At 39.1% G+C, this 16750-nt stretch overlaps 1 protein-coding gene across 18 annotated transcripts in view; it reads right to left on the reverse strand.

The window, feature by feature from the left end:
- The window catches only part of MYT1L (myelin transcription factor 1 like), a 317451-nt gene that overhangs the window by 29944 nt on the left and 270757 nt on the right, over positions 1 to 16750 (reverse strand). For all 18 annotated transcript variants that reach the window (XM_087775981.1, XM_087775982.1, XM_087775980.1 and 15 more), the window contains one exon: positions 436 to 498. In XM_087775981.1, coding sequence (XP_087632107.1) covers positions 436 to 498 — 63 coding nt within the window. The remainder of the gene's footprint in view (positions 1 to 435; positions 499 to 16750) is intronic.

Genomic DNA, 16750 nt, shown 5'->3' on the forward strand with positions numbered 1-16750 from the left:
ACGGAGGGAGTCTGGAAGAGATTGACAGGAACCATCAGGAAATTGTGAGGAAAAAAATGCAGAAATAGAATTTGAGTCCGGGAAAGGTAAGATTGTGAGGAGAAGAGTTAAGTCATTCAGAATATAAAGCAGCAGAAACTTACAAATGTTGAATTGCTTCCCTGGGCTAACAGAGAAGGTAGAAAAACTGGATGCATTTTCTACAAAGATTTTGCTAGATATTAGCAAAAATCTTCCTACCTATTTGGGTAGTGAGCCATGCTGAAACTGAGAAATGTTATTCATTGGTGATAAATAGAATGAGTTAGACCAGCTCATGTCTATGTACAGCACTCGATCCTACTTCAGTATTGAGAGAGAGAAGAGAGGTCTGTCGAGGTCCCTTCTAGCCCTTCAGTTGTTTGGTTTAAAGAACAAAACCTTCTCTTTACATACCTTCGATGTGAAGCATAATTTCCAGTAATATGCCCAGAGCCATCACACCCAGGGGTGGGACACCTAGAATAATAATAGAAGAGATATGGAGCAGTGTTACTGACAGGAAAGATATAACTGCCCTTCAAAAAATATTCATTGGCTCAGTCCTTGTTTCCACAGGTGCCAGCCCTGGGGACCTCTAGCCATTGCTAAACCTAAGCTTAATTCCATAGCGAGGAGAAACATACTTTTTTAATTCATAAAATGTTATTGTTTGCTACTCCTCACCTGCCCACTCAAATGTTTTCTGGACATCTCTAGCATCAGCAGATTAGTGGAGATTTCCAGCAGCACCCTGACATCCCCACACCACCAGGAATGAGTAGGGTTTACAGAAAATGGAATATCCCCATGGTGTGTTCTTAGGTAATGGCTAACATTACTGTGAGCCATTTTATTTTCCATCAGAGCTATTGCTCTAATCCCACTGTACAGTGTCATGAGGTCACACCATGGAGATACCCCTCCACTTCTCTGTGATTCGAAGGAGATGCTTAAGGAAAAGGAAAAGTGTAGATGGGGCAGTAATGCTGGCCTCTTGTGGAGAAATAGTAACCCACCCAAAGACCCCCAAACACCAAGCTACAGCACCAGGTAGAGAAGTCACTGATACGGCCATCAGTGGAATTTCTAATAGTTGAACGACATCAGGGTCATCAAAGAAAATCGGTGGTTTTTTTTCTACATTGCAAAGATGATTGTGATCACCACAGAATAAGCTAAATCATAACATTAAGTAAAATCATTAGCTGGTATTTGAACTGCTACACTAAATCACAGAAAAGACAAAGGAAGAATTAGTTATATTCATTTTACTGAACAGACGAATGCTACATGAATTCCAAAAAGTCACTTTTCTTGAGCCTGAGTTTTGAATTTTAGCCATGCTTTAAAGCTTCATTTGAAGAAAGCATTCAAATTCAAAAAAGCATGCACACAAATTCAGATGTTGCATTCTGAAACATCAGATTTCCATAATATTGAATTGTTTCACTATTTGAATCCAGAGTTCATGCAGACTTTGGCTTTCACCCTTTAGTTACATGTGTGCTTTCCTCAAAGTTGGTCCATACTGGTAAACTTTTGCTTCACAAAGGTTTCTGCAGAGACTTGAAAGTTTATTAAAATCAGGAATTAAGCAACCCAGAATTCAGTGCAATGGGGCTGTCACGTTCCATTAAGCTGAATTTTAGCCCTTTAAAGCTAGTAAGCATTACCTACTTCTGAGGAGCTCAGCAGGGACAAACTTCAAACACGATTAATGCAGCCTTGAAAGAAATAAATTAAACTGGAATTTGTTAAATGGAGTCATCATATGGTCTTCATCTGGACCAGCTGAGTTATTCATTAGAAAACATTAAAATATGGTAGCCCTTCCAGGATGTATGCTGGTAAAACGTCTGGGGTCGACTACGTCATTGAAGTTTCTCTTTTATATAACGATCAGCCTACGTGCTTTGGAGAAGAAGTCTAAAAAACATCCTTAAAGACAATTCTCCTTTTCTCTTGCTTTATGTCTTTGCATGGAACCAAGTACTAGAAGGCATAAGTATTACTGTGACTCTTAATATCTTAAAGACCAATATACAAGCTGACATCACACATTAATCTTTCTGCTTGTAGAAAGAGAAAAAACTAATTTTTGCATAGTTTCTTCTGACACAAATTAGGTAAAAATATGGCTGTTGGTGACGAAGTCATATCTCAGTCTGTACGGCCCTTACCACTCATTCTTTGCTGTGGCTGCACATGGCTAGCACAAATGTTGGCTATTACTTTAAGATAAAAAATAAATGGTTAGGGCATCTTATATAAAGGGTCTTATATTTTAAATACCTCATATCTAAATATTTAGATGTTCCCACTATTTATTTTTATTTTTTGGCAAATGTTTTGAGATCTGCAGAGAGACAATCTCTTGCTTCCTGTGTTTTTTTTTAATACTAGGTATCTCCAGTGAGCTACACTGCTTATTTCCTACTTCCATCAAGACCAGCTGCATCACTAAAGCCTGACTGGAGCCTCTAAAGATGTTGAATCAAAAGATATGGGAATAAGAATTAATTAAAGGAATTGACTAAACTTTGGTTCTAAATGTCCATGGCATTTAAATGAATAAAGGAAAACACGGAGCCGTGAGACTGTTCCTCTGCAGTCTGTCTGAGATACTACAAGGATTCCTTCTTTATGAACCCATGCTACTTGAAGCCACCATTTTCCTCTACAGACTTTTCAATCCTTTTCAGAAAAAGCTATTATCAAAACTCCACAATGGTTTTTCTCATGTCTTCCAAGACTTTTTCTACAGGCAGGCATGATTAAAAGTATCTTAACAAACAGGATTTATAAGATGCACCAGTATGTCCAATCAATCAATCTTCAAATTAGACCATTACACCTCAACAATTTGGACAGTCTTACACAATTTAAAAACTAGCTTATTTCTGTGTCATTTAAAAAAAAATCTTAAGCAACTGAACCTAAAGAAGAAATCATCCTGCTATAAATTGAACTGAGAATCTTCACAAAGGGCTCTGTACAGTTCACATCAGTTTAAAATCATACTTTTGATTAAACCAGAAGAGATTTTTTATGTAGGCAAAGATCTTACAAAGACCTTTCAGATTTTGATTTTGGCACTATAATATTTGTTTTCAAGTCTCATAAATTTATATTGATCTAAATGTAACAGATGAAATGAAAGTTCAGTGCAGTTGATAAGAACATTTGAAAACCCCAGAACATTTCTATTTACTGCTGTTTCCATTCTATGGGAAGTACTTATAACCACTGTGAGATACAGGATGCAGATATACAGCAGTCTGCTTCAACTGTAAAGTTATTACAATACTTATTTGCTATCCTAAGCAGATTAGGTAAGGAGACAATTACAAGTCCTTGTAGCACTGGAACTGTGAGTCTGTATTTTCAGAATGTCTGATCATACATAGAACTTGCATACACCCTACTACTTTACTATCAACTACTACCTATAGTGTGACTTAACTGATCGTATGTGCATGGAACAATGCCAGAAAAATGTATGTACAGGTGCTTATAAGAGGCAAGTGATGTGAAACCCTTTGAAAATGAATATCAGAGTAAGTGGAAAAAGAGATACACAGTTTCCTCACTTACTTAAAGTGAATGTAATTTGGCAGGATCAGAAGCTTGTTTGTAGACTACATAATAGCTTATTGCAGCAAAGGAAATACTTTAGTACTGTAAACAGTGAGGTGACAAAAGGAACTCACCCTGTAAAGAGTGAGGTTCAGAACATATAACACTAGCACTTTACACAAATTCAGGGCATCCAACAAAACAAAAGAGCTTGTCAGTGAAGGGGAATGCAGTTAGCACCGCCTTGATGTCCCATTCATTTCACAGAACATCCCAGAGCAGCTTTTTTGGGAACATAAGCATAAGCAGAAAGCAGGGCAGGCAGCAGAACAGCAGCAGCTGTGGCAGCTGGATTCAGTATTGGGCTTAGATCCAATAGCAGGAATGAAAAAAAAAGGTGAGAGCCAAACGGAGACAAATATACTTAAGCCCTACTGCCCATTCTTCACTGGGGAAAGGACTGACAGTGTGCAGCAATTAAAAAAGACTTTTGGCAGCTTGAAGGAACTTCCTGGGACCGGGGACGAAAGGGCTGCAATGCCCAAGTGGGCTCTGGGAGGGTTTTTTCCAGATGCCAATGGTTAAAAGTCTAGCTGCAAACTCAGCTCGGAAGAAAAACCAGCTCACATCAGCATAGCAGACTACAAATAAGGTACACATTTAAACCTATATTCCCAGGCTTTTATCTAGGTCTACAGGAGCTACATAAGCTTAGATGTAGCTTACATATTTAGATAATATATAGCTCAGCTAGTGTGAGACCAAATTAGGATATTACACAAAGGTGCAAAGACAGAACAGAAGTAGTTTTGCCCTCATTATTGTGTATAGCTTTGGCTGACTTACTTCTAAAATTTATTGTAAAACATAAATTATCTCTAAAACAAAGATATAGTAATCTGCAATATAATGAAAACACTTTGTCCTTTTTTTTTACTTTTAGAGATTTTACCACAGAGCGACAACAGCTGTTTGGAACCAGAAGGGTTGCACTTCCCTAGGGAGGAGGCAGAGCTCATGGAATTTTTTTCAGTGCACACAGCCTGACCACAGCTCAGTGCCTGGGCTCAGTCTTGGGCTCAGTCTCCCTCTCTCTCAGAAACCCTCAGTTGAGATTCAGCAATACAGTGAACTCTATTTCCATCTTAGTCAAATCTTGTCTTTAAGGTTTTACCAGTTTATACGTATAAATCCGAATGGAAACCTTGGATCTAGAATTATACAAGCCCAAATTCAGCACACCACGCAAACAAAAGTCAGATCATTGTAACACATGGTTGCATTTTTTGCTAAGTAGGGTGATAGTGTTTAACCTAATCACCAGAGACAGATTTAGCAACTGTAAGCAATAGAACTACTTCTCTTCTCTCTGTCTCTTGCCCCTTCAATCACCCTTGGCCCCTTCTATGCCCTGCACCAAGCCCTCTCCCTTTGCACACTTTCAGCCTCACTGCCCTTCTCACTACAGCCTGGTTTTCCTAAGAAAAGGGCATGTTATTAAGTTAGGCTGTAGTTTTCACATGAATTGGCAGGTTTGTACGTTATTTGTGTACTTTTTTTCAGCTCTCACTCTTGAGGGATTAATAATAGCACTCAGTGGACACTCTAGAAATAAAGAAATAATAACAGTCACTAATAAAGGTGAAGAGCATTGCCAATTCTGATTATGGCAAACTGCTTTGACATTTTATTTTTGTGCTGAGGAAATTTGCTCCCATGGAACTGAATTAAGCCATTAATTTCTCTCACACCGGCCATGGCAAGAGCCATCAGATAGTAATCCTTTCTAGGACCCACCAAACTACACTGGGATTCAATTGCAACGGGTTGCTACAAAATACCATTCATGACCTGTTATTAGTAAGCTGGTGTATCAGCTCTAAAGACTGATGTTACTTTTATTATTTAGTTTACAGCTTTTAGCACCTACTACGTTGTAGATCCAATCTTCCCTTGAGTAAGTAAATGAACACACATAGAAATAATATAGTCTACCAGACAGAATATGTATCCTATAAATTGCTAATTAAATATTTAAATCAGATGTAGCTAGCAACCCAAAAGAAAAATCATATTGAATTGAAGAGGGAAGTAAACCAGTAAGCTGTGCAAAAATTCAGACTGGTTCTTCAGAATGTTCCACACTGCAAAAGAACTGCGATTTAACAGAAAATTATATCTTTCCCGTAGATTTATTTTTGACCATGCTGTCAATCTCTATAGTAGAGGTGTGATTTTCTCCTGAAGGTTCAGAAAGGCTAGAGAAATGTAATTGTTTCCTGTGGGACTTTTTCATAGAAAAATGTATAATTTTTTATTGTCTGGTGGTTTCCATGTATTTGAGATTCTGTTTTATTTGACTGAATCACCAGGAATGGAATTCATAGGTTGGGAGGCTGGAAGACAGATGCAATAATACTTTGCCTTTCTTTCATCTGAAGATCTGAAAGTATTTTACAAACATTAATGGACAAAATCTCACAATACTGCTTTGAAAAAGGGAAGAATGTGGCAGAGGAAAACTGGGGCATAGAGAGGCTAAATGACTTTACACTGAAGAGGAAAATGGGCTTGAAGTAGACATTCTTATTCACTGCTCTGTTTGCAGCTATAAAGCCGTGTGTCTTCTGAAACTACATGTAGATTCATAAACAAAATTTTGTGGGGCTTTTCTCTAGACAGATAGTCCAGAAACAAAAAGTTACAAAAGTAAACCTGTAAAGATATTGTGTTTACAGTTCCCTGAATTGAATATGTGAGGAAGGAGAAAAAAAGGGGAGCGGGCAAGAAAGAGAAGGGATGAGAAGAACCTTTGTCAAATTAAGAAATGGAGTTTTCTGTAAGGTATGGTAAATCTATTGTATGTCTATGCCTCTATGAATTTGAGTGCTTGTCAAAAAACAACAGGTTTGCAGCTCTTCACAAACAAGTCACCTTTTTAACTATTTAAGAGGCCAAAAGAGAGAACAAGTTTTCCTCCAGTTCCTTCCTATGCCACTCACCACTGACCTACAGGGAGCACTCCAGGGTGAGAAGGGAGATTTCTTGGCCATGGGTGTGTCAGTAACAGTCGGGGTTGTGGTTATTGTTATGAAAACACCTATTTAGGAGGAACTGGACAGAAACCAGCAACTGATTTTGCCTTTACCTTTCTGAGCAGTCAGAGCAATGACTTCCAGCCATTACTGTTCTAGCCAGCTCTGTGAAAGCAATCTGGATGTGTAAATCTCTAAATCTTATTTTCAGTCCCAGCTATCTTGGTAGATTGTCAAGCTCTAATTAAGTACGTGAAGTGGGAATGATGCTGATCATTTTCCTTGTGAAGACACAGAAGAAGGTCAGATTGGACAGGGCTCTGAGCAACCTGATGTAGCTGAAGATGTCCCTGATCATTGCAGGGCGGTTGGACTAGATGACCTTTAAAGGTCCCTTCCAATCCAAACCATTTTATGATTCTATGATTCTAAGAAAAGCCGGTGTCTGTTCTAATGCCAGTACGAACACAGATGCTTTTCCACTTTTACCCTGTTGTCTTTTATTTTCTATTTTTTACCATAACATTTGACTTCTGAATTCCTGAAGTGTTGATGCTTACTTTTGATGACTAGACAAAAACCCTCTACCTATGCAACCTATCTGTGAATTTGCAATGAAAACCTGTTTGTTAGGATGGATTTATTTTCTCTTAATTTCCCTTGATGAAGCTGTACATCTACATACTTCTTCACTGTTTACTTTACTCCTTCCCTTTTCTTTCCTGATGCCTCTTTCTCCCTATTTTCAATGTTATCCTTTTTCTTCAGTGGAGCAGGAACCTCCTTCTGCTTTTGCCCCATGGTTTGCTTTCCATCCATGTTCCTCTGCAGCATTTCTCCACCACATTCTACTGCTTCCTTTTCCAGATCCTTTTCCTTCCTCATTGTCTCTTCTTGCCACTTTTAAATTTCCTTTCTCTCCCTTTTGCTTCTTTTTAATCTGTCCCCTTTGGCTGATGTCTTCATTCTCTGTTCCTCCCTCATCCTTTCCTCCTTTCATGATCTCTAATAATCTTGAAGTTGACAGTTCTTTCTTCTTTCCTCCTCTTTCTTTGTTGTTCCTTTCCATTATCTCTTCTTTCATCACCCTCCTGCTCTTTTCTCCCAGCTGATTTTATCTTTCCCTTAGTCTGCATTGCTTGTGGTCCTCTCGCATTGCTGAGATGACTGGGTGCATATTGCATCCTTGTGTTAGGGGAGAAAACGCTGTGTGTTGTGCAGCCTTAACACAGAATTTCTTGGCTATCAAGACACAATGAGTCATTTTAAGTATCTTGCACTCTTATTTTCATTAAAGTCCTTGTAAGCTTTCTCACTGGCTTCAAAAGGAGCAGAACAAGGCTAGCACTGAGCACTTCTGAAAATTGCATTCAGAGCTCATTTGAAGCCTATTTGAATTAGTTCAAGAGGCAACATAAACTCTGTGGGACAGGTATGAAGAAAATTAATATGTCAGTGGATCTTGAATTTATGGTTTCATGTTCAAGGCTAAACCTATGTTCTAGTCCTCACACATATACCTACAAAAACATGTGAAGTCAGACCCTTATAAATATCAAAGGTTCATAAAGATGCATTGTAAGCCAAAAATAAAAAAGAAGTTAAATTTAGATTCATATGTTAATTATTTCCCTGTATTCAGCCTAACTAGAAGGAGTACTTAATCACACAAATTTAGCAAAAGTGCTAAATATTACTTTTTCATATGTAAAATACTGCTAACATTTCTTACTTAGCAGAATGCTACTGACACAACAGGCCTCATTGGAGGTAACAGGAAAATTTAAAACCCCAAACCACAGCAGATATAAAGGACGAGGATTTGAGGAAATAACAAGAGCCAGCAAAAAAAAAAAATCTGTGGTGGAATGGCAAATGAATGAATTGAGAGAAATCTTCTTCTGTCTTGTCAGTTGCTTTTTGGCATTGGATCCAGTGCAGTTCCAGTAGGAATGGGCAGGAGATCAGGGGATACAGGCAGGGATCGCTTCTGGTGGGGCATTACTGAGCCCTCTCAGAAGACACTGGGAGAAGTGCAGGTTGAAGACTGGAAAGAAGTGTAGAATGCAAGGATTTGTTGTTACCACTTTCACTGTACAGTCTTTCTATCCATGAGGGAATGGTGCCAGGCCTATGGAGCTAATCCAGGCATGAGACTAAAATAATTTTGGCTCAGAGGCTTCATGGAGTAACTTCAGCCTCTTCTATCTCTGCTGAGAGATTGCTCTGTCTCTCTCTTTGCCTCTAGAAATCCCCAGCAATTGAATGGTTCTAAACCGGGGATGGCTGGCTGCATACTCTGCTCCTTAGGTAAAATTTAATTAATTCCCTGGCTTTCTGCATGTACAATTTTTCTGTCCTTAGCTGCTGGTATTATCTGTATTGCATTCCTGCATTTTTTGAACTGTGTGGGGGTGAGAAAGAACATGATATGTTTTTTAATTACACTGAAATCCATTTTCCTATAAGCAGACTAAAATGCATCATGCTGGCATTTAAAATATTGCTGCGCACTCAAATGCACAGATACACATGATGCGTTTAAATTAATTATATCGCTTTAGAAAAAATATTCCTGTGCCTTCAGTTACCACCTCTGCATGCTGCCTGTTCTGCTAGCAGTCAGGACTTCCCAGCTTCCCAGCAGCAAGTGCCATGACGTGCTGCCCGCTGTTCTCACATCTAGCACCAGCATATACCGCCTAACATGCCAGTTGCCAAAGGCATGGTATGTGCCTAATGTGAAATAGCTTCTGTGCACTACCCAGGGGGTGCTCCGTTCACAGAAGCTGCCAGGGGGAAGCTGTGAATCAGCTCTCTCCCTGGGCACCTTGCCCACGCTTTCTCTCCTGCCAGCATCGCCTGCCTTGGAGGCAGCACCGGCCAGCTGCAGATCCCCTCCGCGCAGCAGAGAGCACTTCCTGGCACCAGGGATGAATCAGTTCCAACACATGCAAATTCAAATGTTCATTTCCAAACACCTCAGCCTTTGAAAAAAAGCTTCATATTTATAGTGAAGGAATAACATAAAATGATCGAGGCACAGAGAAAAATGCGGGAGAAGATAGCCTTAAGAGAACATGCCCTACAACTACGAGCAAAGCCATGCGAGTGCTCTGTCTCCCAATAGCATTGCTGCAAGCCTGTGCTCAAAAGAAAAACCCACATGGGCTTTTTTCAGTAATTCTGGGTAGACACATTTGTTTCTTAGGAAGAACGTCCTATTCCTGGTTGGTCTATTAAAATGGGAACCACTAAGCCTCTCAGAAATGTCTGCCACACAGCCACAGAAGCACTTGAAGACCGTAGTACAGGTATAGCATTTTGGTATTCTTCACCTTAAAAGGTGTCTTCAAAAGCTTGTACAACTGGCCTAACTTTTCTGTTTATGATGTAAACGGAAGTTTTAGCACAAAATTACATTAAAATTAGGCCAAATGCTGAGTACTTTGAAAACGCACTCTTTAAAGTAGGGAATTTTTCCCTTGATAAGAGATTTACATGATGGTCAGTAGCCTGCTGGTTGCCTTGAACACCATAAAATTATCAATAGTGTAATTCTTGAGTTGTTGTCTCTGTGTTGCTGCTTCTCCCATGCTCTGCTCTTTTTAATTCATATTTCTTCTCCCAGGTGAAGCAGTTACCAAAGGGTCTGGTGGGCACAGCAGTCTGACCTTGAATCTTTCACTTCCTGGAGGTTTGCAATGACTTCAAAATCTACGAATCTGGAATACTCAAAATGGTCAGCACCTCGCCAAGAAACACTGAGAAAAGCTATCAGATTAGGATTGCGAAAAGCAGAGGAAACAAATTAACAACTTTCATATAGTCTGTGGTCTTAACAATCCACTAAAGTTAGGAAGAGAATGGGCACAACCCAGCATTAGCCATTCCTTAGCTATTCTGTTTATCTGTTTTTCATTTGAACAGAACTGTTCAACTTGTGCATGCACAAATACTTGATCAAAAGAAAGACTCTAGAAGACCACAGGAAAGGAGACAGCTGGATCAAACGTAAGGAGGAAAGGAAAGGCTGAGTGGGAAGGACGGAAAGAATAAGAGCATGAAGAAAGTCCAATTTATATGTCCTCTTTCAAAATAGTACATCCTATATTAGTATGAAAGACTAAGCCCACAAAATATTTCTAGCCCTATATAATTAACAAAGAAGCAGGAGTCCTGCCTCTAAGGAGAGTCCTTTCAATCTAGCATTATGGCAAAGCCATAAATGAATAGGATTGTAAACACCTTTGAGTTATCTAGGAAATATATCATGGGCAGCATGAGGGCCCAGAAGTTTGCAAAAAAAATCCCATTAAAATAATCCAAATGACAGAAAATGTAATGGGTTGGAATTTTCTTCACTATTAACAGCTTGTTTCTTACTCTCCTGTTTCAAAAGAGCAATGAAAAAGATGATTTTCAGTGCACATTCAGAAAGGTAGGATAAGGTAAACATAATAGTGCAGTGTAAAATGTGTTTAGGTGACTAATTGCATCTTAAGGCTGAGAGGTATGTTTTGTTCCATATGCAGTCACTGCACTGTGCCCATTAGCATTGAGAAGTGCTATTGTACCGTGAAGTTCCTATACTGGATGCACTTTTAAATCTCTTCTGAATGTATGTGTTTCTATCTGAAAACACGTGCCATCCAATAACAGGGACAGGTTAACATTTGGATAAGAGGAGCAAACTCTCAAGGGTTTCGCTTTCCCAGACACATAAAGCAGAGATACTACTTTCTATTTTGGGGGTGAAGAGTCAACAGCAAAAGAGTAAAATCCTCAGTTTTCATTTCGTGAAAACAAGCAGCTTTTTCCCTCTAGGCCTAAAAACATTTGTCAGAAACCCAAGTGAGGAAATGTGAAAATACTGAGTGTGAATTATATCAGACTGTGAGAGGCAGTCTGGTCTAGTAAGAAGACTAATGAACAGTACAGCTAAGGGAAATCCAGTTTTGCCACTGATTTTCTGTGTGAGCTTATACTATTTTTTGAGCAATTCTCAGACATGCTCTAATTTTCGGTGCAATTGACTTGAGACTCATGCTCCATCTACACTGATTTTTAAGTATAACCTCATCATTCACTTGAATTTACCTCAGGCCTGCAATATTAAGCAAGACTTAATTAATACTGAAGGGAAAAATTCTTAGGGCGAGTCCAGTCAAGAACCTATCCGCAAGGAGAACAGGTTGGGCATGGCCACAGCTATGACCATTCCTACAAGTCCTCTACTGCCTTCAGGTAGTCTCAGATGGTAGACAGTGGGCAGACAAATCAGGCCTAATGAAGTAACACTTAGGAGGGCACAATGTCTTTTGTATTCGTCCCAGTGCTCTGAGAACTACAAACACTAAGCTGCAAGTTTGCATTGCTGCAAGACTTGCAGGATGGTTATGGGCCTGGAGCACTTCATATACGAGGCTGAGAGAGTTGGCTTGTTCATTCTTATGAAGAAAAGTGTAAGAAAACTTATTGCTGTCTATGAATACCTAACAGGATGGTGCGGTGGAGGCACAGCAAAAGTTTTCTCAGAGCTGCACAGCTGAAGAATGAGAGGCAATGAAGACAATGTTCAGCATGGGAAAGCCCAATTCATTATAAAAAAAAAAAATTACCATCAGGCTGGTCAAACACCCGAACAGGTTGTGGGAACTCTAACCTTAGAGATACTCAAAACTTGACTGAACAAGGTCCTGAGCAACCTGCTCCAACTGGACTTGGTCTGAGCAGGAGTTTCACTAGGTAACATTTGGAGGGCCCTGGCTACATGGTCTTATAATTCTGTAATGTATAGAATCATAGAATCATAGAATCGTCAAGGTTGGAAAAGACCCTTAAGATCATCGAGTCCAACCGTCAACCTAGCACTGCCAAGTCCATCTATACCATGTCTTCAAGCACCGTATCTGTCCGTTCTTTAAGTACCTCCAGGGATGGAGACTCAACCACTTCCCTGGGCAGCCTGGTCCAATGCTTGACCACCCTCTCGGTGAAGAAGTTTTTCCTAATGTCTAACCTAAACCTCCCCTGGTGCAGCTTGAGGCCGTTTCCTCTCGTTCTATCACTCGTTACTAGGGAGAAGAGACCGACCCCCACCTTGCTACAACCTCCTTCCAGGTAGTTGTAGAGAGCAATAAGGTCTCCCCTCAGCCTCCTTTTCTCCAGGCTAAACAACCCCAGTTCCCTCAGCCGCTCCTCATAAGACGTGCTCTAGACCCTTCACCAATTTCGTTGCCCTCCTCTGGACATGCTCCAGCACCTCGATGTCCTTCTTGTAGTGAGGGGCCCAAAATACTTATCTTAAAAGCTGAATCAGAGAGCATGCTGTTTGGCCTCCTGTTGGCAGTACAGATGCAACCTTTCCTTACAGCCTCATTTCCAGAAAGATCAAGCACTATCATTCTAATTGATTTCAGTCCCTTCTCGATAGTTCAACCATCAGCCAATTTCTTTGTATAGTTGTACATGTTTGAAATATTTTTATAGTTCTTTGTATATGTATATATTCTTTTCACCAATTGAAAATGATGACTTTGAAGTCCAGTTTGCAGAGCTAATGAATGCTCAGAAATTCTCGGTGAGGTAGATAAAGTGGATGACATCAAACGTCCTGATCAGTGAGAGGGACTGTGTGCCTGAGATAATACTCCCAGTTTCTACTCCAGGCATCCATCTGCCTCTGCTTCGGAGTTTCCTGTCCCTCCTGAAAGGATGTTGCAGCTGTCTGGGTAACAGTAAAAGAAACAACAGAGCTTTTAGTACGGTATTCAATAACCTGAAATTGGTGCCATTTCACCCTAACCTGTCAGACTGTATGAGGCAGTTTGCACATTAGGTGAACAAAGGAGACATCCCTTCAGTGAGGGCAGGAAGCTCTGATAAGCCCATTAAAACTGTTCCAAGCTAAACTATTCCTTCTTGTGCGGGAATCTGAGACTGTATTGAACAGCACTTAAGCAATAATTCCAGCTTCACAAGACTGTTCCAAGGTATCATTAAGTAGAGCACTTGAAAATGTGCTTTTTATTGTCATGGGATACGCTCTGGTGTCTTTTCTTATTTTGGCCCTCCTTACTTGCTCTTTACAGTTAACAAAGGCAGAAAGCCCACGCTTTTGTACAATTTTGCCTGCTGCAACTCCCGTAAGATTAGGCAGTGCAAGCTTGGTTTATATTGTAAACATTTCATGAAAGAGCCACTTTAATTTCGCAGTCTAATAGCTGCAGGAGTAGTTTCCTAAACAGCTGTGCAGAGTGCTGGAGAGGTCGGAGGTTACAAACAGGGATAAATGGCTGTGCAGCACAGTGGCACTGTGCGACTGCATACTGCAGCGTAGAAAACAGCTCGGCTCGCCCAGAAACACTTTGCTCACGGTCGGGAATGCGGGCAGAGAGAGGAAGTGCTCATGCTCTATTATACCTTAGGGCTCAGAGCTCTCATGCACTGCAGAATTAGAAAAGCAGCCTTGAGTGAGAGGCTAACAACTTTGCCTTACATGATTTTTGCAAAAAAAAGGTTTCTCTCTGATTTTCTAAGGCAATACACTTCTATTCCAAAATCGCTTGTTGTTTTTGTGTGCTTATATCCAAATATCCCCGAGCACCTATTTACTGCTCCTTACTCTGATTTCTAATTCACTTGGTTAGCATTGATACAGATCTCATCTAAACATTGGTTAATACTTTTCTCTTTCCAGGCTGGCGAGGAGGAACCATAACTGTCTATTTTCAGAGTGTATTTTTACATCCTGTATTCAAACTCTGACAAAATATTTTTTAAAAAATCACTGTCCTCACAAACAATTCTGCTAATGAAATGCCCCCTGACAAGGATTTGGGAGAATAATACACAAGGCAGGAACATAGCTGAAACACAGATTCTCTCCTTTGATTAGCTCAGAGATCGTGATCCTCAGCTATACAGAACATGGAAGACGAAGAGCATCTTATTAGCCTCCTGGCGTGAACTAGGAACAGGCAGAATTCCAGCCTTAACACCCATTGAGCCATAGGAAAACCACTGATTTCAAGATGCATATAGCATCTCAGGAAGGTCAAATGAAAGACTGTGGAACAGCTTATCCAGCAAACTACATCTTACAGAAATGTCTCCCATAGGTTGCCACTTCCCAGTACTCATTGTTGTGGACTGTATCTCTTGCACAGAATTTAATCCATTGGCAGTGTCTTTAGAAACTGCCATATTTCTCTTTTTTATGGTGAGGGAAATTTATAAGAAAAAAACACCCTTTGGCTAAATACCTTATTCATTACATTTACTTTACTTTTGAATGGAAAGTATTTGCATTGACATGAACAGACAAAGAAGTTTTTTTCTTAGCCTTAAAGACAATCCCACTACCTTGAAAATAACGGCTTTTAAACTTTAAGATGGAGTAAAATTATTTTTGAGAGCATTCTTGATTATGTAAGACTTTCTATGAAAATATAAACCACATTTGGTCTGTGGTACATTAACATTCACAAGAATTTTTGAAAAAATTGTAGATATGTGGTCCTGATGTGTTTACTTACTACCCATTTGTGAATCAGTAGCATTTACTCTGGGTTCCATAGAGTTAATTCCAAAATTTGTAAAAATGGAATTAAAATCAGGTAAACTATGGTTAAAACATTGTATTCTAGATACAAGTTTTGCATACAAACTAGTAGACAATTACCTCTCATATGCATTAAATATTACTTATTTTTAATTTACAGAGGTTTATTGTATTAAATAGAAGTCAAACAAAAGTTAAAAAACTTCTTTACTAATATTTGACTAATTAGTACCTTAAAAATACCTTTTTCTTGTAAAAGAAGTAACAGTAGGACTCTGTCTATGACAGTATCAACCTGAAACTGGTTTTGTCAAGTGTAAGGAGTGCAAATTCTGCTCATGGGGTTATGCATGGAATTTGGCCTTGTAATATTGTTCTCACTCCATTAAAAAACATGCTGCTCAGGGAAAACTTTTCACAGTTACAGAACATAATCTCAGATCCAAAGCCAGCTAAAGATGGTGGGAGGTTTTCCATTGGCTTAAGAGAACTTTGGATCAGGTCTCACAGAAGACAGAACCATTGAAGGTCTTCTTCTGTGAATGGGAGTGTTGAGGATTAAACCTTAGCTAGCTTAAAAAAAAAGAAAAAAAATTTCTTAATGATCCTGTTCTTTCAGATTCTTCACACTGAAGTCACAACAGGTGTATTGGGTGTTATTCAAAACCAAGGCCCTTACCCCTCCTCCGTTACGCCTATACTTATGGAATATACTTACGCTTTCCTGACAGATGTTTCTTGATTAGTGCATCAGAGGAAAACAAATCACCACCTACAATGGTTCCTGGAGAAGCCTTGAGGAGAAACCCATAATCTATAATTTTTTTAATTATTCAGTTCTTTTCATATCTTTTTTATGAATTCCCTGTTTTTTCCATAATTTGTTTAGAACTTTTATTCATGGGGAACAAAACCAGCGATTTATCTCTGTAGTGTCCAGCATACCCAACATTTACAGCTTTTAAATTAAAACTTATTTATGAAATACACAGAAGTTAAAATAGCAGATACTGAATTCACTCCCTTTTAAAGAATAACTCTGGTGTTTAAAAGAAAAATATACAAATATTTGTAAGAAATAACCAAGATGTTTTTTCATTTGTGTATCTATTGTCTGATATCATGTCTAACTCATGGCTGAATTATAGATTCAGATCATATAGTCAAAAAGTAAATTGTATGTTATTTACCTATTAAACTCTGAATTCAGCATTCAGTAGATTGCATTTAACACAGGATCATTTTAGTTCTTTCAGCTATCATCAGTTTGTACAAGCAAACAAAAAATCCACAAGCTCATAGTTTTACAGGCAAAATGAGTAAGTTGTGATTTTCCACTAAGTCTGCTTTAACATGCTTTTTGTGTGAATTATGTGTTCAAGAAAAGTGCCAGACTGACTGGCCTGGAAAAAGTAGTTCTCTACCTGTAAAAAAAAAAAAAAAAAAAAGAAAAGAAAAGAAAGACTATGGCTTGGTTTTCTTACAAACTGTGTCTGCATGATTTGATTCCTTTCCTACTTAATACAGAAGAAAAGTGCTCCAGTATCTAATC

This window comes from Nipponia nippon, unplaced genomic scaffold (assembly GCF_047370975.1).
Source record: "Nipponia nippon isolate SJK-2023a ecotype South Korea unplaced genomic scaffold, ASM4737097v1 scaffold_4, whole genome shotgun sequence".
Lineage (NCBI taxonomy): Eukaryota > Metazoa > Chordata > Aves > Pelecaniformes > Threskiornithidae > Nipponia > Nipponia nippon.